Raw genomic sequence first — 26,531 nt, forward strand, 5'->3', positions numbered from 1 at the left:
CGAATAACCCCCTGAAAATAAAAATAAAAAACAAAACAAAACAGACAAATCTATGTATACCCGTATCTATATAAATATACATAAGTATGTATGTACAGCAGGTCCTCGAATATGTCGCTTCATTATAACATTGATGAGATGCCATAGGAACTTAACTTTTGCTTGTATCAATTAGCCTATGGTAAAATTGGCTTCATTATACATCATTTCGTTTAATGGCGCAGAACATATTGATGATAAGTGAGGACTTACTGCGTAACAATACATCTACCTATAGGTATATATCTGTTATCTCTATTTTATCCAACTCCATTAACAGTGGATATCTGCACATCTGAGAAACAACAGCTATGAAAGAAGCACTATGGAGGGGTGGACAGAGCTTCATTAATGTGTGTAAGCAGCTACCATGCTTCCACTTCCTGGTATGCCCCCTGATTTTTTGAAGGGAAGCGATAACGTCTGGAAAAAAAGATTCAAGTTGGGCACACTAAAGCTGAAGTGGCCAAGATCAAGCTCTTTTAAGGATGGACTGATGCTCCTAAAAAAAGGTTGAAAAGGGGATTTTGGATTGAGCTTACAAAAGGTCTTTGTTGCGTTTTGAGACAAGAACTCTAATTAGATGGTGGAATAGAACCCAGCGTCCAAGGGGCTGAGAGGTAACTAAGAAGTGAGAACAGAGCAAGACGTTTTGCCATCAAGGAAAGGTAAACTAAAAGGAAGTGACAGGAGGGACTCTAGAATCCAAGAAAGGCTACTTGATAATAGAATGGCTTGCCCATGTCAAAGTGTACGGGGAATAGCCAATGGTGAGGTAATCTCTAGAGCTTATACGTTGAGACCACAGACTATGAAACCAGGAAAGCATTTGTATAAATCTTGCTTCCATCTCTACTGGCTGTGTGACTTTGAGAAGAGATTTCTCCTTTAGCCACCCGAAAGTTACTTTTTGAATATGTACTGTGTGCACTAAAGATGGAAACCATGGTAACTCAGGACACATACAAAAGTCTGGAAGAAACAGACTTGGATTCTACCTTTAATTTTGCAGGCAAGTGAAGGGGTCTCCATGTGTTCTAACTTCTTTCTCCATAAATCATGCATAAGAGAAGAACACAGGTATACGGAGTTCTTTCGGAGGCTGGGATAATAGGGATGGCCGGGATAAGGCTGAGTCTGAGGTAAGAATCAGACTCCTGTGATTCTATAGAAGGGACTGTGGATGTTTACCAGAAGAGAAGTCCAACCAAGACTGAAGATGCCTTCAGGTACCTGGGAGACTGTCACTTAGAGCCAGGAGGGAGGACTCACTTCTAGCGAGCTGTTTCTGTGGGCCAAGCATTACCGCTAAGTACCTGACGTGGATTATCTCAGTTCATTTGCCAAACAATTCCAAAAGGTACAATTATTGATCCCGTTTTATTGATGAGAAAACAGAAGCTGAAAAACTTAAGTAATGTGCCCAAAGGCACACAGAAATTTTGTGGTAAATCTGATATTTGAGCCCTCATTTCTGATTCTATAATGAAACACAAGCTCTGTCTAGTAAATCAATAGATAAGACTCTTCTAGTCTAGTGCTGATGGATAGACCTAGAAACGACACGAACAGGAAATGCATAGGAACATACTGACTCGCTACAAAAGGAGGATGTTTTGGTAGTGAGAGAACAGGTTGCTTAGGGGTCATGGAGCATGCTGTGATTGGGGGTATTCAAATGGACTCTTGCAAAGTATGGTACAGAAGAATTGTTAATTTGGAGAACATGGTGATGGTACAAAGGGTATGTGTTGAGTCCTTATCTTTGAGAAATATAAACTTTCACATTTACACATAAAATTATATGTTTAAGGTGAGAGAGCAGGTGATGCAGGCTTGGCGTGAGGTGATCATTGTTGAAACTAGAAGGTTGTATGGTACACGACAGTTCATGACACTATTCTCTCTATCTTCATATATGTTATACTTTTCCAAACTAAATTGTTTGGGGGTTGGGTAGCAGAAGATCCAGGGATGTACAGTGCTCCCCCAAATGGGAAAATCTGGAGATGAAGCTAAAAATGAAAAGTAACGCAGAGCCCAAGGACAAGCCACATTCCTCGAGGGCTTCTCCTCCTCGCAGGACTTGAATTTATGGCCTGGAACTATTACTGCTCGGAAATGACAGGGCTGACGTGACTCTGTAGGCCAGAGAAGGCACTGCCCAGAGCGACTGGCTGTCATGGTACAAACTCATGCTGCTTTCCCTGCAGCTGCCTGGTGAATTGTGAGGCACATCTGGAGTGACTCTTTTTTCTTCTCAGATTAGAGAGAGCTAGACAGGGGCTTGCGTCGTTTGTGAGCTCTCTCTGGGCCTCCAGCATCACTGCTGACCGAAGTTGCCTAATGACCCAGGAAGAGCCCTCCGTGAGCAGGGCTGAGCTCCAGCAGGGACGGGCCTGCAGCCCACGCTGTCCCTGGAAGCCCAGCACCACTCTGGCTGGGGCCATCTCTGCAAAACACCCTGAGCTAAATGATGGCCCTGTGATAAATACGTGCTTGAGGGACAGCTGGCAAAGGGATTCCAGCCGTGGCTCTGACATATGTTGGTCCTGTGGGGGTTCAGAGGGTGGTACCTACCCTTCCTGAGACTCAGTTTCCTTATCTGTAAAATGAAGGTCAACATTGAAACCTGCAGAGGCCTACTGCGATGACTCAGGGAGTCAGGATATGTGAAAGCACCATGTAAGCATACCGGTGCAAGATGGTAACTCGTCCGTTTCTCACTCATCCATTCATTGATTCTCATTAAAAATACATATTCATTGTATGTCTACTATGCACTGGGTACTATACTAGGAGCTGTTGGTACAATGCAGAGCAAAAGTTCGTCCACACCCTGGTCCCATGGAGTTTATTCCCTAATGCAGCGGTCCTCAACCTGTGGGTCGCGACCCCTTTGGGGGTCAAACGACACTTTCACAGGGGTCGCCTAAGACCATTGAAAAACAAAAAGATATTTACATTACGATTCATAACAGAAGCAAAATTACAGTTATAGATTAGCAACGAAAATAATTTGATGGTTGGGGGTCACCACAATATGAGGAACTGTATTAAGGGGTCGCGGCATTAGGAAGGTTGAGAACCGCTGCCCTAATGAACAGGAAAATATTTTGACTCAGTAGAAGTACATTCTAGAAGTGAGGGAACCAAGATGCTTAGGGGTGGCTGAGCAGGCTGTTACTGGGAGTGTTCAAACACAGGCTCCATAAACTTTACAAGGTGCGGCAGGAAAGACTCAAGAAGTAGACAAGGGCTGGACTAGATGCCTGTATAAGCCTGCATTCCTGAGTTTACCTGTTCTTTCTTCCTCATAGGCACTGTTGTCATTATAAAATAAAATGATAAAATGTGGAGGGTGAGAAGGAGGAGACACAGGCATTCATCAAATGATTAAAAAACATAAAAGCATAATTAAAAACTATGATAGCTGCTAATGGAAGAAAGATAAAATAAGATTCAAGAAAGTGAGTAAACAGATAAGCCAACACGGGGACTTGATCAAATCCAGACGCCTCAGCAATCCAGTAGGTGAGCAGCGTTAACTCAGTGGAGAGAAGTAAGGGGAGGGGTGGGGCGCACGCCAAGTAGAGGGAAGAACATGGGCAAAGGCTCTTTGGCATGATGAAAGATAGCGTTTCCAGAAACTGGAGGATCACTGAGACTACAAACAACACAGAGAGCCAGGGGGGTAGGGGTACAAGATGAGTTTGAAGGAGTCGGAAGGGCCAGTGCAAGCAGCCCTTGGTAAGCACCTTGGCTTTGATCCTAAGAGCAACTGGAAGCCACTTAAGGGTTTTAATCAGGAGAGTGATGTGAACAAGTTGTAGTTTTGAAAATATTCTGGCTACCAGGAGAAGAATGGATTAGAGGGGGGCAAGGTTTGTCGTTGGCCAGTTTGGAGGCTACTGCAATAATCCAGGCAAGACTTGGAGCAGACTGGGCAAAAGTAAACCTATTTGAGAACTTCTTAAGAAGAAAAATCTATAGGATTTATTAATGGGTTGCAATATTGGGGGGTTGAGTTCAGACAGGGAGGCATGAGAGGCATCAAAGATGTCTTACAGGTTTCAGGATTACAAGAATGGAAACAGAAAACACTATCAAAAGATTGGCAAAATCATTTATGGCAAATGAGGAGAAGCCACCGTCTTTCCATCGGACGGAGAGAACCAACCCTGTAATGAATGAGGGTCAATCAGTGCAGACTGCAGAAGTAGTCAAGTTTTTCAAACATTTGAGGCATTAAGTTAAGGCATGAAGACACTACAGCAGGAGAAGAAGGTAATATAACGCAGCAATAATGTCTATAGTACACATTAGACTTCCACAGATTACACTTCATTTAAAACTTTGAAGGAGGTAGCTAGTAGGGAGAGCGTATAGCAAAGTGGAAAAAGCTCAGGTACCCAAGTCAAACCCTGGCTCCAGCAGTTCCTATTTGTAAGACCTTGTGACACGGTGATCTAATTTTTCCTTGCCTCACTGTTCCCGATGGGAAAAGAAAGATGATAACAGTACCCACCATGAGAGGTTGATGAGAAGGTTTGGTGAGCTCAGTACATCAAGCACTTGAGCTGAGCACCTGACACAACTGAAGTGCTCAGTAAATGGTTGTTATTAAAAGTCCAAGGGGGGAGACATCCTGCTGTTCTCTTTTTTATTACATTTGCTAACCGAATTCAATGTCCCATGAGGTGGGGGCAGGAAACATAAATGCTCTAATCTCTGACATGCAAAAACGTTTCATTTGCTAAGTCTGCATGTCTTGTATGTTCGGTTAAATCTGGTAGTCTGCTGGTCCCATGAAATAGCTACGTTTTCCAGTTTTGCAAGTAGGCAAGCCAAGCGTTAAGTTCCTCTTGTGTAATGGGCCGTGAGGTGAGCATGTTGAGTAATATGTGGATTATTTCTCCCTCTTTTCTTTGATCTTCCCTCTTGCCAAAGATTGCCTGGTAGTCTCGTTCCTGGCCAGTTCACCTCCTTCTCAGAAGGCACAAGAGGTGAAGAGGAAGTGGCCCACAAGAGCAGAGAGGATTTGCACCGGATTTTAAGATGTACTTGACTTTCTTAATCCCTAAGCAAGGAATTCCCTGAAGGGCTTTCAGAATGAGAAATAGGAAAGACATACTAACCATGATCCTGAGTTGTGGTTCTCAAGCTCAGGTGGTTCTCAAGAATCACCTGGGAAGTTTGTGAAGATGTAGATTCCAGCTTCTCCCCCCAACCCCACCGAGAATTTGAATCAGTAGGAAGAAGCCAAGGATCTGCATTTTTAATAAACGCCTCCTCCATACTCATCCTGAGTGGCTCTGATAGACTTTGAGTCACTCTGAGGTCCAGGCGTCCATACCCTACTAGGCAGTCCTGGCCTCTATTCTTCTTCTTCACTTCCCCCTCACCCCCTTCATTTTCTAATATACTGTATTATTTACTATTCTTATTGTTTATGTCTCTCACACATGTTCCGGTAGAATGAAGTGCCCAGATGGTGAAAATATATGCCTGTTTTTCTCCGTGATATATCCCAAATGGCCAGAGCAGAGCCTGGTCCTTAGGAGACCCTTGGTAAATATTGGTTAAAATTGCCTGAATTGAAGTCTCCCAGCCATCTCATGTATGGACTTCTGCAGTAGACACCACAACTAACTGGTCCTGTTCTTTTAGTACTTTCCAACATTTGGATCAAGAACATTTAGAAAATGTGCTGATGCCATGTATCTTTTTCCTAGAAACAACACACACACACACACACACACACACACACACACACAAACACAATAATGGAGATCCAAAGACCCTTTAAAATCAGGGATCTGAAGACTCCAGATGAATAACCTTTGTCATGAAACAACCCTGGTCCGTGCAATTCAACCTTCAACTGTTGCTGTAGGTATTAGCCTAAAATTCACATCTAGACATGGCTTCCCCTTGACCCCAAATCTTGAAGGGCTCCTTATATCTACATGGTACCCAAATCCTTCAGCACAGCATTCAAAATTGCCCACAATTCAGCCTTCTGCATATCACTTCTCCAATGTATCTCTCCCAAGTCTTTCAGACCTGTCACAAGAGTGATAAACACATAAACTTTAGACACACACACATCTGGGTTTGAATTCTGAGCCTACGTGTCACAAACTGTGTTATATTAGATAAATTATCTCTTTAAAGCCTCAGGTTTTTACTTTCTAATTTGTGAAACAGGCATAAGAATGTATACTTCAAATGCATTGGAACAGGATAGAGTAAAGGGACATATACAGAGGGTGCCAAAAAAAGTATACACATTTTAAGAAAGGAAAACTGTATTAAAATTGTAGTAATATATACCGATAACAAAAGATGAATACAAGTCACATTTGACCTCTGCAATGACAAGAGATGCTCGAAGTGGTTCCCGTCAGCATCCAGACACTTCTGATTATGGCAAACCACTGCTTGAGCAACGTTGACCAAAATGTCCACTTGTATGCATTTTTTGGCACCCCCGATACATGTATTAATATACATAAAACACTTTAAAAATGCCAATGGTATAGCCAGAACTCAATAATTGTTGGGTTTCCATATGATTTCATTCATATGTGGGAAGTAAAACAAAAAGCAACAAAAGAACAAACAAAATAAAATAAACCAACAAAGAAACTCATAGATGCAGACAACAGAATGGTGGTTACCAGAAAGGAATGGCAATGGGGGAGGCCGAGCAGGGTAATGAGGGTCAAATACACGGTGATGGAAGGAGACCAGACTTCAGGTGGTGAGCACCTAATAAAGTATACAGTGATATATTATAAAGGTGGACACCTGCAATGTATATAATGTTATTAACCAATAAACCCTACTAAATTTAATAATACAAAATACATTTTAAAAATTGTTGGGTTTCATTCTTCTATTCTATATGCTTGGCACATAATAGTTGACATAACTTTCTTTCCCCTTCTGTTCCAGTACACCTTAGTCTAGAGCAGGGGTCGGCAAACTTTTGACACAGAAGAGCCACCAGGGGTCAGCAAACTGTGGCTCGCGAGCCGCAGGCTCTGAAATTGAAAATGAAAATAAAACTATCGTAGTTTCATTTATAAAATTTGTAAAGGATAGTATTCACATAATGGTGATTATTTAAAAACATATTTATGGCTCTTGAATAATTTTTAAATTATTGTGAGGGGCAGGATTGGCTCTTCCAGGGGTCAGCAAACTTTTGAGACAAAACGTACCCCAAAGAGCCGCATGTGGCTCGCGAGCCGCAGTTTGCTGGCCCCTGGTCTAGACCAAGTTTTGTCTAATATTTTTGTAAAGGACTAGACAGTAAATATTTCTGGCTTTGCATGTTATATACCATCTTCTGCGGCTACCACTCAACTCTGCCACTGTACAGGAAAGCACCACAGATGATATGCAAACAGACACGTATGGCTATGTTTCATAAGCTTTATTTATAAAAACAGGTGGAAGGCTGGATTGCACCAATGGGCCATACATAGTATAGTTTTCCGATTCTGGCCTAGACTAGCTCTGGAATTTTACAAACCTGGGTTCTAGCTTCTCTGAGCCTCAGTCTCCTCATCTATTAAACAGGAGTAATAATAGTAATTCCGTCATAAATTGGTGGAGGATTAAATGAGATAAAGTGCTAAAGCCCTTGGCACAGTTTTTGACACATATTATCATCTTCATCATCAACAGACTTGCCTCTGGCTATTTCCCTATCTGCCCATATCCACCTTCCCTGCCCCAGAAATCCTTTCCAGATTCTCCCTTTCAAGAGTTTCTTTCTCTCTCTTTCCTAACACTGTTGGAATGTGTATTGTATTATTTGAAAATAAATCATGCATTAATGCCGCATATGCAAGTAATTAGAGTTACTTATGTTGCTCTTTTGCCTCATCCAGTTGACTATGAGCTCCTTGAAGGCACAATCTACGTCTTGTTCCCCTCTGTATCACATTTCCCAGCACAGGATCTGGTATACATAAGCTCCCGATGCAAGGGGATGGTGTCAGGGCGATGGAGATGGCGGTTGTGATAATGGTAGTGGTGATAATATTGGGGCACAGTCCTGGCTGTTAATTTGTTTTTCAGTGAGCAGTCATTTGGAATTCTCAGTTTGAGCCACGAAGTGTAAATAGAGAAAACAAGTCTTTCTGGCAGAGAGGAAGAATCTTCTGGAAGGTCAAACAGCCACAACAAGACCAAAATTATACATGGCTCTTTCTAGAGCAGAATGAAAAGGAAAAAAAAAAATTCTCACATTATCAGAAGTCAGGGGACCTGAGCACTGGAAAAGAATTATCCAAATCTACAGTATTTTACAGTCTTCAAAACAATAGCAAGCAGTCTCCTAATGTTTCTACATGAGAGCCCTGTGGAGAAGGTTAGCGCCACCCATTTCACAGAGGAGGAAGCTAAGTCTCAGAGAGATGACAGACATTTCTGAGGTCAGGAGCCAAGCCTGACGACTTTGCATTCAGACTTAGCTGTGTGACCTGGAACAAGTCATTCTTCATCTCTGGATCTCAGTTTTCACTATTTGTAAAATAAAGAGGCTGATCTGTAAAACAAACAGGATATAATTTTAACATCCCTCTCTACTCATATATACTGTGATACTTGGATAGAGTACAAGACATGTGTATCTTTCTCTTCCCCTTATGAATTTAAGGAGTAGAACTGGTAAAGCTCTGGACAAAAAACACATTGCAAGTCCCAGCATGCCTCCTCCAACCTCAAAATATTTCCCTTATTTTCAGGGCAGAAGTCAGACCTGACTTTATCACAGTGCCAGAGGGCACCATGGGTAAAGTGAACCTGTACTTCTTACCTTACAGATAGATAAAGAAACAAAGGCCCAAACAGTAGAAGCATTCACGTCCAATGCCATATAACAATCAAGGGTGGGGCCTGGTTCAGATTCCAGGTGCCCCAGCTCTCTAGTTCTTCCACATAAAACACCTAAGCCCCACAGGGATAAAAAGAGATACTGTAATGCCTACTTTACAAATGAGTCAGAGTAAGCTCACCCCGACAGCCAGAGGAGGTGGGGTTCACATCAGGCTCTTCACTGTGACTCTGTCCTCTCTCTCCCACTTGCAGCCTCCTCTTCTTCTTCACCCGAAGTCTAAACTAACAGCCACACCAAGTCTTGTACACGAAGCACGAGTTAGGCTTAACTAAGCTCTACGCCTTTGAGCTAGGTTTGGGTCATTGACCAGGTGGAGGAAGGAGATTTGCAAATTAATCAAACTATTCCTTCATAAAGACCGTTTTCCTGCTTTGCTTGTTCAGAACAACAGCACAGAGGGTAATGAAGGGTTCCTTTCTAGCCTGGGTAGAGGCGTCATCCTTTCCCATGAATTCACAGAAATGGACCCGCGGAGGCCCCCAAACACCAACGGAGCTAGTGCCCAGTGGTCCCCAAGGCTGTCCAGAGCACACCCTTGCTCTGGTACAGAATCAGAGACCGGAACTGCCCCACAAACTTCAAACAAGTCATACCCCATCTCTGACACTCCTGACTGTGTCATAAAATGGAACTCAGGAGTTGACTCGGCACCTCAAACGACTCAAGGAGTCAGGAGTTCTCACATAGAAGAATGGTTCTGTTCTGCTTTGGAAAGTCTATAGGAGAGGAAGCATTTTTTATTCACCCCCATAGGTATCCCTTACCTATGGAGTATGAGCTCCAGAAATGTTTATAAAGTGAGGAGCTGCTCCTAAAATCCCTCCATTTGTAATATGGCTTTTTGGGTGAACCAATGACCTCTCCCATACAAAATAGAGATTCCACTCTAAACGTCAAGTCCCTAGCACTTTGGACATCTGCAAAGTTACCAAGTACTACCTAGAGGAGAAGGTACCAAAGGAAGGGGCCGGATTAGACAGACACTGTTTTTTATTATTATCACAGAAAAAGCTTACCCGGTACATGCTGGGGGCCAGGCACTATGCTTTCAGTATCTCACGGGGTTCCCAGGAAGCAGGGATCGTGAGAGCACATTTTACAGATGTGGAAACTGAGGTTTGGACAGGTCATATAGCATCACACAGTGAATAGGGGATTGAGACAGGGTTCTGAGCCAACCTGGGTAGAGCACAGAGCCCGCACTCTCTGATTGCACTTAGACAGCATCTCCTGCAGGTAACTCAAAAAAGAAACTCACCCATCCTATCAGCTTTTTTTCAGGTAGGAAAAGAAAAGTCGAAAGGAAAAGGACTTGCCCAGACTTGCTATGACTCAGTGTCAGAGTCCAGGTCTCTCTGTCTCTCTGTCTCTCTGTCTGTGTGTGTGTGTGTGTGTGTGTGTGTGTGTGTGTGTGTGTGTGTGTGTGTGTGTGTGTGTGTGTGTGTGTGTGTGTGTGTGTGTGTGTTATCCATATGACCTCTGTCTCCAGTTGCAGAGAAAGGCAAAGAAATGGAGACACCATGGGGAAAGGAGTAATGTAGGTTTGGGAAAAGGTAGAAAAACAAGTGATGAAAACAATGAGCATGGCTGCTTTCTCATCACACCAGCCTCGCTCAGTGGCCATATCCCCTCCTCCAGGATCATTTCCAGGCCTGCAGTAAGGCTGTCCTGCCCACTCCTACCACAGCCTGGCTCTCTTGGAAATGCCTAACACACCTGCAGCCCCTACACGGCTATGAAACTTTCAACAGGCCTGTCTTGGGGTCTGGGAATGGGGGAGAGAAAAATGGAGACTTGGAGGAAGCTAGCTCTGGTCAACCAGCTCTAACCTTTCTGTGCGGGAATTACCAAGAGCAGCAGAGCTTGGAGCTGAGACGACAGCAACCCTGCCCGTCTGCCTGAACTCCTCCATGGCTTCCCACCACCAGGGACCAAACTCCACACCACCACAGCCTTCACGACTCAACCTGGCCCGGTCCTGCCACCTCTCCTCGGTGTTGTCCAGGCCCCTGGTTCTCACTCAGTTCCTCAAGGAAATGGGCCACGTCGGCTCATTCTTCAGGCCTTTCCAGGAGCTGGGCCTCCAGCCTGGCACGTGCTCAGGCCCCGCCCCCTCCCCCAAGCCCAGTCCTCCATGTGCAGTTCATGCACCTGGCCCCCAAAGACTCAGTTTCAATGTGACTTCCTCAGCGAAGCCTTCTCTGCCACCACAGGCCTCCCGTGACACGCTTTCAGCCCGCTGCCCTGGAGGATGGCTCTTGGTACTTAGCAGTCTGTCTTTACTTATTTGTGTGATTGGTTCATTAATATCTGTCTTCTCCACAAGTCTATAAACTCCATGTAGATAAAGATCGTGTCCACTTGTCAGACTCTTCACCTCTCAGGGCGTGTGACACAGTACTTGGCAGATAGTAGGACTGAAAAATACTTACTGAATTAATACATCAACGACCAGGGCTTCAAGAGCTCCAGGTCTCCTGTAAGGAGAACAGTGACACCTAGTGGCTGCGTTCACAGCCTTGGGCCGGGCCTCTCGGGTAGCACGAAATGAATGGGTCTCAGGAAGACTTCACTGGACTTGCAAAGAATTGAATATCGGGGTGACTCTGAAGGGAGCTGGCACAGAATTCAGACACGGGGTCATCTCCAGTCCCCTGCTACCGCACATGTGCCAGGGACACATCACAGAAGCCCCAGGACGTGGTACCGTGCCACATTACTGATGAGGAGAGTGAGGCCCAGAATGACAGTCGTCGGGGCACGTGCACAGAGCAGTTAGTGGGAATGTTAACAGCCTCACTCGCTTTGGTAGCTACGGAGGGAGAGCTCAGTCCTATGCAGCTACCAAGGTGCCCCTAGTTTCCTCCTCACTGGCACAATGCTGTCAGACCAACCTTCGTATCCACTGGAAGCTTCCACAGCCTGCTTCTACCACCACATCTCCACAATGGACTCTCACCCAAAGCCAGAGGTGTGGAGGTCCATGCACATTGGGCTTTTCTGCTGTTGTCACTATGGGGAACTCCGATGCAAAGAATTAAGATTATTCGCCATGCTTGATCTATGACTTAAGCTCCTTGTTGTACCATCACAGTTAGGCTATTTGTATTTACCCAGTTAGTGTTACTTAGCTACTTTTAACACTCTGATAAACTCCCACAAACCCATCACCCAGAACACCAGCTAGGAACCTGACTACTTCAGTGTAACAAAGGCCCCCTCGTGCCATCACCCGTCCTCCCCTGACTCAGGGGCAACATCATCCTGAGTCCTATGGTCATCGTCTCCTCAATTCCATGTTTAAGTGGCTTATTGCAACTGTATGTATTCCTAAAAGGTAGTGTGTTAGGGGTGTGTGTGTGTGTGTGTCTGTTTTTAACTTAAAATAGTGGAAAGGGTATCACGCTATTGAAAACATATCTTTGAAACTTAGTTTTTTCATTTAATATTGTGATCGTGCATCTCACAGTGAGTATCACTACAGTTCACTCATCCTGGCTATTGTACAGTATTCTATTATATGCACGTTCCACATCTTCACTGCCCTCCCATTGGTGGTCACCTGGATGGTTTGCCGGAGGCTCCTTCTGCTACACAAATCTGATCCTCTCAGTCTCCTGCTAATCATATCACCTTCAGCATCCCATTGCTCTCTATGACTTAGGGTCCAGACTCTGACCTAGCTTAGAATGTCCTAACTGATGGGGCTCCTTGTGACCCCTCTGGCCTCACCTCTGCTCTCTCTCCATCTCTTCGTCTTAGTCATAGAGAATTTCTTCCTGTCTTTGTACAGACTGTTCTTTTCTGCCTGAGGTCATCTACCTGATACTCTCCCCACTTTCTTCTTCTCATCCCCTCTCTGTTCTCTGTGAAGCCCTACCTGCCCACTCACTGCCTGTTGGCACTTAGCTCCGTGGAATGCTATGGGAGGGACACATGATCCATAGCATCCTACTGGACTTGGTCAGCAGTCTACCAGATTGTCTCCTTTGGGCGTCCAGGGCTGTCTGGGAGTTTCTGCAGACGGAAGAGTGGGGACCAAGTAGAGAGGCTTTGTCTACCTTCCTCCATCATTCTTCCTGGTTTTAGGGACTGGGGTTCCTGAAGACTGTGTTTGGAAAAAATGTGCCATGAACACATTTGCAAACTAGTGAACTAAATCATGTGTATGATCCCCTCAAGTCCTGACATGCTGTAATTGAAAGTGAGAGACAAAGAAAGAGGAAAAAGAGAAGATATAATTTCACGATTAAGCATATGGTCTCTGGAACAGACTGACTTTCAGCAAACCACTAAACATCTTTGAGGTTTCCTCACTTGTAAAGTGGGAATGGCATTAAGATGAACCATACAGAATTGCCATTTTTACAAATAAAAGGTAGCCAAAGGTCTGCAATTGCATATGAATCAACCCAATCCTTAAAGGAACTCACAGCTTTGAAGGGTAGATTAAAAGAGACAATTCTAGTACTGATATAGCTACTGCTAGGTTTTCACCAAACCCATTTCTTCTTCTCCTGGGCACACAGTAGAATGCATCCCCTCTCTCCTTGCCGACAGGTGTGCCCAGTGGCTGAGTTCTAGCCAATGGGATGGGAGCTGACATGACATTTGCCACTTTCAGCCTTGGCCCACTGCACTTCTCACATGTAATCCTCCATGTTCTTTCTTTTCCCAACCTGAGTGGACATATCAGGTTGAAGGAGCACAAGATGGAATAACCTGGGTCCCTGAACTAGTTCTCAGAGTCAAACCATTCATCAACCAGAAATATCTATTTGGGATTCTGTACACACAAGACATAACCTCTATTGAATTAAGCCATGGAGATTCAAAGGTTTGTTGGTTACACCAGCTTGTGTTATGAAGCTATATGTGTACTTAAAAGATGGTGAGACATCAATAAATGCTAGTCATGATGATGAGGACGACAATGACAATCCCAACAGACAAAGGGCCCGTAGGGCAGGAGGTAGCAGGGCTGGCACTTAGATTTGACTTAGTGGCTGTGTCAGGGAAGCTCACCTCCTTGGTGCCGTTGTCTTGAATGAGGGTATAAAGTGGCACCACGCGGTTGATTTCCAGCAACACCGGTGTAGGGCTCAGCTGCTCCTTTCCTGGTCTGCGGCAAAGGTGGCAGGTCGATGGACAGCGGCCTTTCTCCTCACAGCGGATCTCCACACCTGAGATGAGCTGGTCATCCGAGAGCATCTGGGCCGTCAGCAGACCTGACAGGTAGGTGATGAAGGGCATGGACTTGAGTTCCTTCTTGCTGCCCAGCTCTGTGGTCTCTGGGGAGGGAGAGATAGAGTCAGTATTGCTCAAAGCGTAGGACTCTTGAATCCATAAAGAATCCAATGTGCTAAGGAGCTGGTATCCGCTGGGGGTAAAAAAAAAAAAAAATGCCAGAGTGGCTTTTTGGAAAGATGACTGGCCTGAGGGTTTGGAGACTAGAATGGAGTATTATGACACCGTTTACATTAAATAGCCCCCTTTCTCTCTTTGGCCTCACTTTCTCCATCTTTAAAGATGGTAGGAGGGACGAGAGGATTCCCTAAGAACTGTGTACGCTGTAAATGTTGAAGGGCTTTTCCCCCCAACCAGAAATTCCTTTCTGTCTGTTATCAACTTACGCAAAGTCTACCTTTCTTTTATACACTCACTCCAGCCCGACGTCTTTCAGGGAGTCCCATGTAATCGGGGAAACACACTCTTTGGAGTCAAGTCAATTTCAGTTTAAATCTCAATTCCGTTTCATAATAGCAATGCAACCTTGGGGAAAAATATCTCTTAATGTCCAAGAGCCTGTCGTGATTCAGTCTGTAAAATGTGGTTAATGATACCGAGTGAAATAGTTTTGAGTGATAAATGAGATAAGAGGTGGACCTGCCTGGAAAGAAATATCACTTTCTCCTTCTTTATGCGCTCATCTGTTCCCTTGTTCAAACTTCTTTTCCTGCCTCATTCTTCATGTGCACGCTGAGATCTGATTCACGCATGCTCCATTCTGCGCTGTCTCTCTTGATCCATAAAACTAGTCCCTCCCACTTCTGTACCTTTGCTCAACCTGTCCGGCTTTCCCCCATCTGCCTCTTCAAGTCCTTACCACCCATCAGTGCTCCACGCCAAGGTGACTCTCTTCAAGAAGTCTTTCCTCCTTGCCCTAGTCCTTCTCTGAATAAGTGTTTCTGCTTTTAAGACCTTCTCTTGTTAAGCTCATTTTCCCATCCCATTTTCTGCTGACCTCTTCAACCATCTTATCAGCTCCTGGAGACCAGGGGCCAGGTCTCCCACTCTTGTCCCCACCTCTGCAGAGCCTAGCATGGTGCGAAGAATGTATTTGAGACTTAACCAAAGAAGAAGATTATAGAACTCTGAGTGGCTAGAATGATCTAGAGTTCTTCTGAGGAATTCTAGGAATCCCAGGGCGCACCTCAGCAGCTGCTTGCAAGGGGCAAGAGAAAAGCAAGCAGGCAGAATTCTAAACCCACACCTCAACTTCAAACAGAGTGGTTCTGCTTCTCTCTGTTTGATAGACTGGCCTTCTATATAAGATTTCACAAGGTCGGTGGCTATATTAAAAAGCTTGAAGAAGCAAAGTGATTTGTACAACCGAGAGGCTTCCATTTACATCATAGACTATGTCCATGGTGTCTTCAAAGTTGTGCAGTGCGTGGTCTGAGTGGCACAACAGGGAAGCCCTGTGCTGAAGGGCAGAGCTTGCTCCAGGTGACAGATTCTTCCAAGCCTGGTGAAGTTAAGGAAGGCTCCTGCCTCAGTAGAACCAGGGGCCCCGGGCACCCAGGCCTGGGAGAAAAAGGAGGGTTGACTCCTGCTCTTGCCCTCTGCTTGCAATGACATGCAGCTGATCTGGAAATGGGCTTGCCAAATTAGAAATACAATAAATGCAGCCTTCATTCATTACTCTCTGGGCCCTCGAGCCTGGGATCTGGGCTCCACCTTTTCTGTCTGGCTGTCAGCAAACGCTTATGAGCATTAGATCAAAGGCTCTGGGGGAGGAAGACAGGCGGATTCCAGCTAACCAATCCTTCAGAGGGATTAAAGAAGGGTAGTTACTAAGATAAACAAAACAAAGCTGTGAAGAAGGCATCTCAGCAGCTGGGGAGATGGGAGACAGTCTATATACAGACACATCGAGAGAAGATGATGACTTTTGGAAGTGCAGACTAGAGGGCTAGTTTTAGAGAAGAATGACTTTCAGCTCAAGAGAGAATAACCATTCGGGAGAGAATGGTTAGGGGGAGTCAATGCTGCAAGGACATTAGGGAGTAGTTAGCTCTCACTCTGACCCAGAGGTCAGTAAGCTATGGCCCATGGGTCAAATCTATCCCTCTGCCTGTCTTTGTGAATAAAGTTTTATGGGAACACAGCCACCTTCATTCATTTTATTGTGTTTGGCTACAGTGGCAGAACTGAGTAGTTGCAACAAAGACTTCATGGCCCACAAAGCCTAAAACGTTTACTGTCTAATTCTTCACAGAAAAAAAGTTTGGAAACCTCTGCTCCAGCCGTAGATTATGGATGGGAAAACCGAGTCTCAGACTGAGGATCCACTTATGGGCACTCAGGGATGTCGCAGAAGGGTGGCTTAAAGTAAACGGTTCAGAATCAATTAGCCCGCCAATACACTTGTAAGTCCCCAAGGAGAAAAAATAAAGGGGGGCATCTTTTCTCCCTAGATGTCTTTCAAAAACTGTTGAAAAAGTACACTTTTGTAAATGCTAACCCAGTGCAACTCTCCCATTGTAATCAAGAGGAAATTGATTCCTAATGAAGAAAAATGACTTTCCAGGGTCACACGGTGAGTTAGTGGTCCTTTCAGCACGCGGCCCCAGCCTGCTGATAATTAAGTCATATCTTCAACTATTGTTTTTATCGCTTATTTTAAAACACAGATGGCCTGCTCCTCAGAGCACCATGCTATGTGCACGCAGTTTCATTGGGGAGGAATGTAACATGGTACTGGGAGTAAAAATCCTCTTGATCAAACAAACATTCATAGCCATTGGGTTAACGATATCACTATCCACTTAATAGCAAAACAAGCTATAGATTTGGCTGGTCTGCTTTTGTCCAGTAAATCTTTGGCTTTTTCAATCTGTCAGGTCAACAAGTGGGGCGAAAAGCCTATATATATAATCCAGGCTGAAGACTGCCCTGCAGTAGCAGTATTGAATTCACAGTCGAACTTAAAGGCTGATGTTGCAAAAGGAGGAAACTTGGGTATCATCTGGTCCAGCCCCAAGGCTTAACAAGTGAGGAACCCCAGACCTCAACGGAGAAAGGAATTTACCTCTGTGTCCCATGTAAATTTATTAGCTACGATCCTTTTCCTACAGATTGTGTCATGCCTAAGTTATGACCCGAATGAAAGTTATAACAGGAGGGACCATTAGCCATTACATTAATTATTCCTCTGCAGATATTATAATTGCCAAAGCTAATTGCTTCACTCTGTGGCTGAAGTCATCTTTTGAAAAGGCTGACCCTATATTCTTCTCCTGCTTAAAACACCACTGCTACTAGGATAAAGACCAAAATCTGTAAGATGGTGCATAAGTAATATGGGATCTAGGCAATCTGCCTGCCTCTCCAATCGCATCTCTTACCCTGTTCCTCTTCATTCTCTTCCTTTCAGCTACACTGGCCTTTGAGTTCCTTACATACATCGTACCCTGTGCCTCTCTTTCTCAGACTTGGCGTGTGTTCTTCTCTCTGTACAGAATGCTTTCTCCCTTCCACCCCAGCCCCCGGCTCCTCTGGACAAGCTCCCACTCATCCTTCAGATCTTAGTTCACGTGTCATTTCCTCAGGAGGGCCTTCCCTGAACTCCATCCCATGCCCCCAAATCTACGAGTCTATTACGGTGTCACATTCAAGATCCTACTAGCATCCTGTTCTGTGTAGCACATGTTAATGTCTCCAGGCTGTAAGTTCCATGAGGGCAACCGCAGTACGAGTCTTGCTGATGTCCACACCCACTTGACACAAAGACATATTGGCTGAGTATATATTTATATACCCTGATCACTGTGCCACCGTATCAAAGCATGGATGTGCCTACGAGCCATGATGTGTGTATTTCAAGATGGACGCTTCATGGCTGGCTGTCAATCAAGTGACAACCTCTTCCCAGAATGAAATGAGCTCTCTCAATTAAAAGGTTAATAGATAAATGGCTGATCACTTTGCCAGTCGCTTCGACCTTCTCCAGGCTTTCACACAAGCCCTTGCCATTGAGGGGATGGGAGAGTTCAGTTAAAACAGGCTGTCTTTAACAGGCCAGGATAAAGGGCATTTCTGAAGAGACTTATCCTCTGTTCACATTTCCCATCCCTCTGAACAATGCTTCCAAAATAGGATCATGTCTGGTTTTAAGCCCAATTCAGTTCCAATGACACTACAACCCATTCATTTGAGACCCTGCCAACTGAACTCTTTTTTCTCCTCCCAAATTCCTGCTGGGTATTATTTTGTTGCCACCAAAAAAAAAAAAAAAAGAAAGACTCAGTGGAAGTGACAACTCCTTGTTGGGAGGGCAGCCAGGGCTTTTCGGCAGGAGGTGAAGGCACTGCTCGCCCTCATCTAGAAAACAAAACAAAGGCATTAGACTAAGGGCTTCTGGGAGCGCCAAGGCTGTGCGAATGTTTGTTCAATGTTCGGCAACAGCTCCGGGCGCTGCCTTCCGAGTCAGACAGGCTTGCTTGGCAGCAAGCTTGCAATTGAAGCATTTAAAGGCTCCGCGGGGACCAGAGGGGCTCAAATTAGAAACGTTAAGGGTGGGGAAAAGAGGGTGAGACTTTTATATCATAAAGAATGGCCTTTATTGCAGCAATGGCCTCCCAGGAATTGCTGAAATAGGATCATTTCTTAGGCGGAGGTACTGTCTCCTGTTGGAGGAAGGAGATTGCTCTGAGGCCTGACTCCAGGACCCACACAAATACCTCCTTGACCAAGGGTAAGGAGCTCACTGAAATGCCATCGGTGAGGTGTGCACTCGTGTCTTGTGCAATCTGAACCTCTCTCAGCCCAACAGTCCAAGTTCAGCACAGTCGGTACGCCCTTTCTCCGTAAGAGTACCAGGCTGAAAGGGTTAGTGTGAGTATGAAACACAGTGCCTGGTAAAAGTTTAGCACTAAGTCAGTATCAGTGGCAAATGTTGTTGTTTCTGGGGCTGTTGTAATTCTTATTGCTGTCATCGTACCAGGATGTTAAACCTGAAATTTCTATGGTGGCACCGAGACAGAAGGGAAGTGAAAACCCACAGCCAAGGCCCTCTCTGCATAAGTTACAAAGGGGATGGATCCTAACTTGTTTCATAACTGTAGAAACCTCAGCCAGAACACGGAAATAAAACAAGGTCAGAGAGTAGATGGGGCCTATTTGGGGGAGATTTACTTTGCAGAGCTATTACCTCATGTTTAGAGTTCCCAGCTCCCCGTGGGCGACACAGAGAGGATGCTGTCTTCTAATCTCGTTTTGTGATAAGGGGCCTCAGGAGTGCCTCTTGGAGAACACGTTGTGTGTTTTCAGCAACTGGGGAGACAGTGGGCTAGGGTCTACTCCACCTGCCAAGGCTCTAGTGGCCTGTGGCAACAATGGAAGGACTGCATGGGAGTCAGCCCAATACCCAGAAGTTGCCAGTGTGAAAAGTGCTTGAGGATTTCCCCTGGACCAGATGGGGGGCACACAGGAGAAAGAATTGGACTGGAGCTGTGTTGGAGTCCTACCTGGGAGGAATTCTAACAGAGGTTTTGGGGGTGGGGATCCCCCACAGTGAATATCTCCATGAGGTGGGAAGCCAGAGAGAGTAAAGGGGGATCAGCAGTAGCCAGGCAATGAGAAATTACATTGTCTCAGGTCTTGGAAGAAGTCCCCAGCAATGGGTTTTGCAGAAAAGTCCCTGAAAAAGCTCCCAAGAAAAAGGGCTAGTTTTAAAAATCTGTCAGGACCAGGGGACACAGAGCCAGGTACCAGGGCAAGTAAGGCCTGTCTAGTCCTTCCCACTTCTCTCTCCTTCTGCTGTGACCTTAGAGGAGGAGGGAAAAGTGCAAAGTAGAGGAACAGAATGAAGGCAAACCTTGCCTTACCTCTCAAAGCCCCGCTGAGGAGGACAAAGGATTTCATGTCAGATTCAGGAATTTGATTAAAAGCTTGAACTGGACATCCTAATTCCTGATTTGAAACTGTGTTAGCAACTGAAAATGCCTATGGCACTGTCTGTTCCACAGAAGTGATAACAGATTAGATGTGCCCTGCTAATCCTTTTATCTAGGAGCAGAGGAAGATTATCCCAGTGAATACATTAGAAGGAGTGTGGGAACCAACCCACACAGATAGAGGCATACCTCGTTTTATTGGGCTTCACTTTAGTGTTCCTTGCAGATACTGTGTTTTTTTTCCAAATTGAAGCTAAGAACCCTCCACCAGCAAAAAGATGACGATTCAATCGAAGGCTCAGATGATGATTGGCATGTTTTAGTAATAAAGTATTTTTTAATTAAGGCATGTGAATTGTTTGTTTAAACAAATGCTGTTGCACACTTAATAGACTACCATGTAGTGTAAACATAACTTTTTTATGCACTGAGAGATTGAAAAACTTTGTGTGGCTCGCTTTATCGTGATAGTCACTTTATTGCAGTAGTGTGGAACTGAACCCACGATATCTCCAAGGTATGCCTGCACTTTCGAATTTCATATAGTCATAAACTTTATTTTGATCCTTCTCAATTTGGATTGTCAACGGAACCATTGACACCACCACCATTATCATCATTATAGCCCTTATCTCATTTTTAGTTTTAGTTAATATGCCAGTTAAATTACCATTTGTCTCCCCAACTGAACTGTGAGCTCCACAGAAGTGAGAACCATGCCGGTTTTAATGATCATTTGCATTCCCAACACAGAGTTCACTGTCTGATGTCCTGTAAACAGTCTGCAGGTACATATCTGAATAATTGAATCAATGCGATCTGACCTCTTTTTCTTTTAAATCCTTCCACTCATGTAACACTTATCAGACTTCAAACTCATCTCAATTTATCACTACAGCCTCAAAGGTAGATGGTCATAACCTTACTTTATTGATGTACAAATGGTAGCTCAGAGAGGTAAGGTAATTTGTCCAAGGCCACACAGCTAATAACCAGTCTAACTTCTTGTACCTGGTTTCACAGTTTCTTCCATTGTTCATAGTTCCTCTCCCCAAAAGTTGCAGCACTGATTCTCACTCTTGCACAGTGAGTCTTCTATTTTGCAAACACGTGGGCCTTCCCCATTCCTGCCCCCCCCCCTAGGCTCCCCACCCTTTCCATGGGCTAAAGGATCTCTCATGCGTAAAAGGCCTTTAAAGGTCACTTGGTCAGAAATTCCATCTAATGTTTCATTCACCACCAAATCATCCTCCATCTTCTTTTTGGACACTTCTAACGATGTAGAACTCAACACCTCTTTAGGCCTCCAGTTCTACAATGGGACAGCTCTGTTACACCTAGAGTGCTTCCCATCCAGGAACTGCATTTCTCATCCTAAGCCTCGCCCCCAGACCCAGGGTTATGCACTTTACGCCATTTAGATGCCCTATCTAAAGTTCCCAAGCCTGCCCCCTACTTGGAGGTCACACTAAAATGAACGAACTAGGTGCATGAACGCTCCATTCCAGAAGCTGTGGGCCGGTCTTGAGAGGCTTCTGATAAGGTGTGTATGTCTGAGTGTGTGAGTGAGTGAGTGTGTGTGTGTGTGTGTGTGTGTGTGTGTCCGTGTGTCCGTGTGTGTTGCATATTTGAGCAGTGGAAGCAATAGTGGAGACTAAAAAGAACACAGACCTACGAAACTGACAAGTTCTAAGACAACTGATATAAGCTAATTCACAGCTTCTTCCCTAAATACACATGTAATAAGCCCAATCACAGAGGGGCAGCTATACCCCAGTGACTTGCTTGGGTTTGGATTCCAGCTCTTCCGTTTCCAGCTGGGTGACCTTGGACAAGTCGCTTAACCTCTCTGAGGCTCTGTTTCTCATCTGTAAAATGTCAGTAATGTTCATACATAAGTCTTGTTATATGTGGAGGGTCAATGAGAAATAGAACCCAATGGGGCATTTACGAAGTCTAGGGCATCAAGAGAATCAGCAGAGTCATTTGTCCCAGCCCTTGGCCCTCACCTCAGCGTTCTTCAATTCTTATGCATGTCTGAACCTGTAAATCTCTCCCTGCAACCTGCTGGTGCTCTAACCACACTGTCAGGAACTCCTCCTTAAGCTACCTGCTTGCTACCTTGTGGAGTACAGTAGACAAGGGTAGAACCGAACACTGAAATCCCAAGCTATTGAGTCAGATGATCTGATTACAAACCCTGGGCAAGTTAACTTGACTTCCTCAGCCTTAGTCTCCTCATTTGTAAAATGGAAATACCGAGTCCTCATTGAACTGCTCAGAGCATCAAACGAGAGATGCAGCCCTACCTGATTTACACCTGTGACCGCATATGGCCCTGACTATCATCCTACAAAGTGGAGGCTGTTGCCCCCCTTTCTAGAGAAGGGAGCTAAGGCTCAGAGTGACATGGGGGGTACTTGACATGAGGATACTTGTTTCAAGCGAAAGCAGTTAAATCTCTGAGAAAGGCCATACTCTGTGTGGGGCAGGGAGAAGGACCCCTGGACACTGCCCAGAAGCCCAATAGTGGATGATGTCTTCTGTTTGTTTGCAGATCAGAATTCTTTTAACAGATATATTTTTGAAAGCAATACAAGTACCCACATGGTTCTGCTGTGTTATTTGTTCTACAGAAAGTGAAGGGGCAGAATGAAGAATTCCATCTCATTGGACTGCAAAGGGAGCCTTCCCACCACAGACTAAGGTGTGCTCAGGTTTCCTTACCTGGTCCCCTTCCCCGCCACCTCCTGCATTCATCCCTCTTGGTGCTCACCTGAGCAGTCAGCATTGAAGTTAACATTCCCTGCCGCCTGCCTCGTGAGAGAAGGTGGGCTGTGGTCAGTCACAGAGGAGGCTGGAAAAAGCCCATGTGTGATCTCCTGCTGCCCTCTAGTGCCTGCTTAAGATGATTGCTCTTGGGAAAAAAAATGTGTTGGTTCTTCCATGCTGAAGAATGATAACTGAGCAAAGCAACTTGCTAGGCACTGAGGATATCAGGGAAGACAGTGAAGGCTTGGTCCTGACACAAGGAAGCTTAGTCTGATGTACAAGGGTTCTGCAACACCTGCTTAGAAAGGCTACTCAGGGCCAGGTTAGGAGCTATGCATTGGAGGGGGATGGTGGTAGTGAAATGAGGAATGATGATTTCCAATCCTGGGTGCACCCAAGTGTAGAGATTTGATTGAGTGCATCAGCTAGGAAGGAGAAGCCAGAAGGAGGAGGGGAGGGGAGAGGCTGGAGATGGGGCAGAGCAAAGAGATAATCGATGGAGCAGGACCCTGAAAGAGCTAGGAAGAGATGAACTCCCAGGTAGCAATGGACAAGGATGTGGTCTAAATGTCAAACTCATCCGGGTTTGAATTTCTCTGTGTGAAACCAGATCCTCTGGGTACAGCTATGCATGTTGCATACTGCACGGCCGTAACGAGGCAAGGGGGTGCATGGGGTCGGAGTCCAACCTTAGCTCCACGAGCCACGCCTATGCCCACGAGGTTTAATCCAAGCGGAGGAGCACCATTTCCTAATTCATATACAAGGTGACTCATGGGCGAGCCGAGTCTCTGCATGCGACCCTGGCCAAGCTGGAGAGGCTTCCTCTCTCAGAGCCTCTGCTCTTTCATGCATAAAGTAAGGATGATATCACTGACAGTACAAAGTTGTTGGGATTTTACATAACGTATGCCAGGGCCACCCAAGAAATTTTAGTTCTTACTATTACTAGCATTGTTATAACAACCTAGTTATTTTTTTAAAGATGAGGTGGGTAAGCCCTTTAAAAAGGGGATGGTAGAAAGAAAAATCACCTTTCCTAAGCTTCTGTTCTTCTTGGCCAAGCACAAGACATCATGGATCTCACTGAATCCTCATAAATATGAAATTTTTATAACTGTATTTTACAACTGAGGAAACAGAAGTTCTGAGAGGTGACAGGCTGCAGCCAAAGGCCATTAGGCATTCGGGGTCTGACTCCAAAGCCCCTTTTTTTGTCCAATGCGAGGCCCGCCTTTCCTCCCTGGGGTCCCATCCCTCCTTTCTTAAAAACTCTGCTCAAAACTTAGCCTTTAAGGAAGGATTCCAAAATTAGTTCCACCTCATTCCTTCCTCCTCAGTCCAGTAGCTTCTTAGGTAGTGGTCAAGGAGGAAATGCCCAGAAGGAATCATTGGATAGAGCCTCTGACATGCTAATGGCCTGCTTTACATGGAGACCCTTGCCTGGCCTGTTTGGACATAACCTTCAGGCAGTACAGCAGGACAACAAGGCACCCAGGCCACCTGGGGCTGGTGGGAGGTTACCAGGGTCAAGCACCAGGCAGGTATAAACCTGGGGTGGGACCAGTTGCAGGCTTTGGTGTGATGAGCCATCAGAAAACAAACTGCCACCCTCTGCCCACTTTCCTAGGAGGCTCCAGTCTCGCTGTCACACTTATAACTATTTTCACCAACATCTTAACGACACTCAAGTGAAAAGGTCATCTTTAAACATGCTGACAGGCAATACTTTTGGAGAACACATTCCAGGGGAGTTACTTCTCCCGTGAGCTTCTCTCTCCCCTGTAGCTGTGCGGCTAGGAACAGGGAGAGGGGCTAATGAGCCCACCTATCAAAAAATGACAATGAAATAAAAACAAAGGGCTAACACCCATCATGGGCTCCCTGTCTTATTGGAAATCAGTAAAATTAATAGTAATATAATAGCTATGACTTTACATGCACATATTCCAGGCCAGATGTCCTGCTATTTGCTTTGCATGCACTGTCTCGTTTGGTCTGTATAAATCCTAACAACAAGAGGTAGGTTTCATTATTGCTTTTCAAAGACGAGCAAATGGAAGCTCACAGAGGTGAGATTGGGGGCTAGGGAGAAGTGGACTTCCACTGTCTTACTTGTCAGCACTTTTCCACTGTCTGAACCTTCCTCAACTTGTTACACGGCTGGGGATTCAGGACTAGGCAGTTATAGATTCTGAAAGTCGAACGTGCAGTTTCTGTTACTTCTGCCCATTGTACATAGTGGTTAGTAACAAAACCCTTAGACTCAGAGTTCATGGACAATCAGCAGGGAATTGGTCAGAAAACCATGGTGCACCCACACGGTGGAGCCTAGGTACTTAAAAAGGAATTAGGGCAAGCTTCATATATGATATGGAGTAATCAGAAATGTTTTATTAAATGGAAAAAGCAAAATGCAGAAGTGATTATAGTGCTTTCTTATGTGTAAGAAAGAACTATATATACACATATTATATAAATATATGTGCTATATATATATGTATACATATATGTGTATGTATATATACCTATATAGAGATTAGAGAGATAGCTAGATAGATATTTTTTTTTCACTAAGAAACACTGAAACAATTAACCAAAACAAATACAAATGTTACTCATAAGGGGAGTAAAAAAACAGTCAAGGGGACAAGGGGACAAGCCACAATTTTTTGAGTGTATCTTGTTTTATAAGTTTTATATTTAGAACCACATAAAATTATCATATATTTTTTACATCGTAAAAGACAAAAACAATCTCTATAAATTCTATGCAAACTGAAAAAAAATAAAATAAAACTAGCTCTCTATCAATGTATTGGCACAACCACACAGAGAAAATCATTATTTTGAGTGTCTTTAAAAGGTAGTATTTTGCTTTTACATGCTTAGTGAGAAATATTCCAAAGGAAAAAATAATCTGCCAATAAATCTTAAACTAGATGAAATGGACTTATTGCTGGTTGTACTATTGGCGTCATTTATTTTGAAGCTATTGTGTGAATACTGTGGGCTATAGCAAACAAGCCATCATGTTTCTGGCATCAGGCACTAAGATTATCAGCATAAGAGGCGACCGAGGCAGATATAAAGTCAAAGATTGGAGAAAAATTATGTCCATTGAAGTTTCAACAGGAAATCACAGAAACTTATAATTTATTTTTCTCTTTAAACACAAAAGAAAACAAAAACCATTTCATAGCTCTGACCACTGAAAAGAAATAATAGCCACCTAATAGCACTAACTACCCTTAATGCCCAGACTCTTGTTTTTAAATATCAGTTCCCACTAAAAGGAACAAAAGATTCTTGGAAAACTTCCCTAACCCAAGTCTGGAATAGGTACGGTACAAGCTGAGCCTAAGATACCTTGCTGTGCCAAAAAGCAAGATCATTGCCAAAGATTAAAGTGGTCATTTCAAAAGAACATAGAAGCCAATTTAGAGGGGCTCACGCTGGCCTAATATTGCACAAATTGAACATCAAAGCAAGCAATGACTGTAATTGATTGCAACAGATCAAATAAATACATTTCCGGTAATTCAGAATGTTCTTGAAACCCAAACCCAAAAACAAATGACCAAAGCTCATTGGTCACCCTTGGAGACGGCTAGGAGACCAGCTCA

General features: G+C 44.5%; 1 protein-coding gene across 1 annotated transcript in view; it reads right to left on the minus strand.

The window, feature by feature from the left end:
* ASTN2 (astrotactin 2) overlaps window positions 1-26,531 on the minus strand; it is a gene marked incomplete at its 5' end in the record, with an annotated part of 619,820 nt that overhangs the window by 172,002 nt on the left and 421,287 nt on the right. The window contains one exon of the mRNA XM_019656843.1: window positions 13,979-14,244. Within this exon, the coding sequence (XP_019512388.1) occupies window positions 13,979-14,244 (266 nt within the window). The remainder of the gene's footprint in view (window positions 1-13,978; window positions 14,245-26,531) is intronic.

This window comes from Hipposideros armiger, unplaced genomic scaffold, assembly GCF_001890085.2.
Source record: "Hipposideros armiger isolate ML-2016 unplaced genomic scaffold, ASM189008v1 scaffold_267, whole genome shotgun sequence".
NCBI classification, from domain to species: Eukaryota; Metazoa; Chordata; class Mammalia; order Chiroptera; family Hipposideridae; genus Hipposideros; species Hipposideros armiger.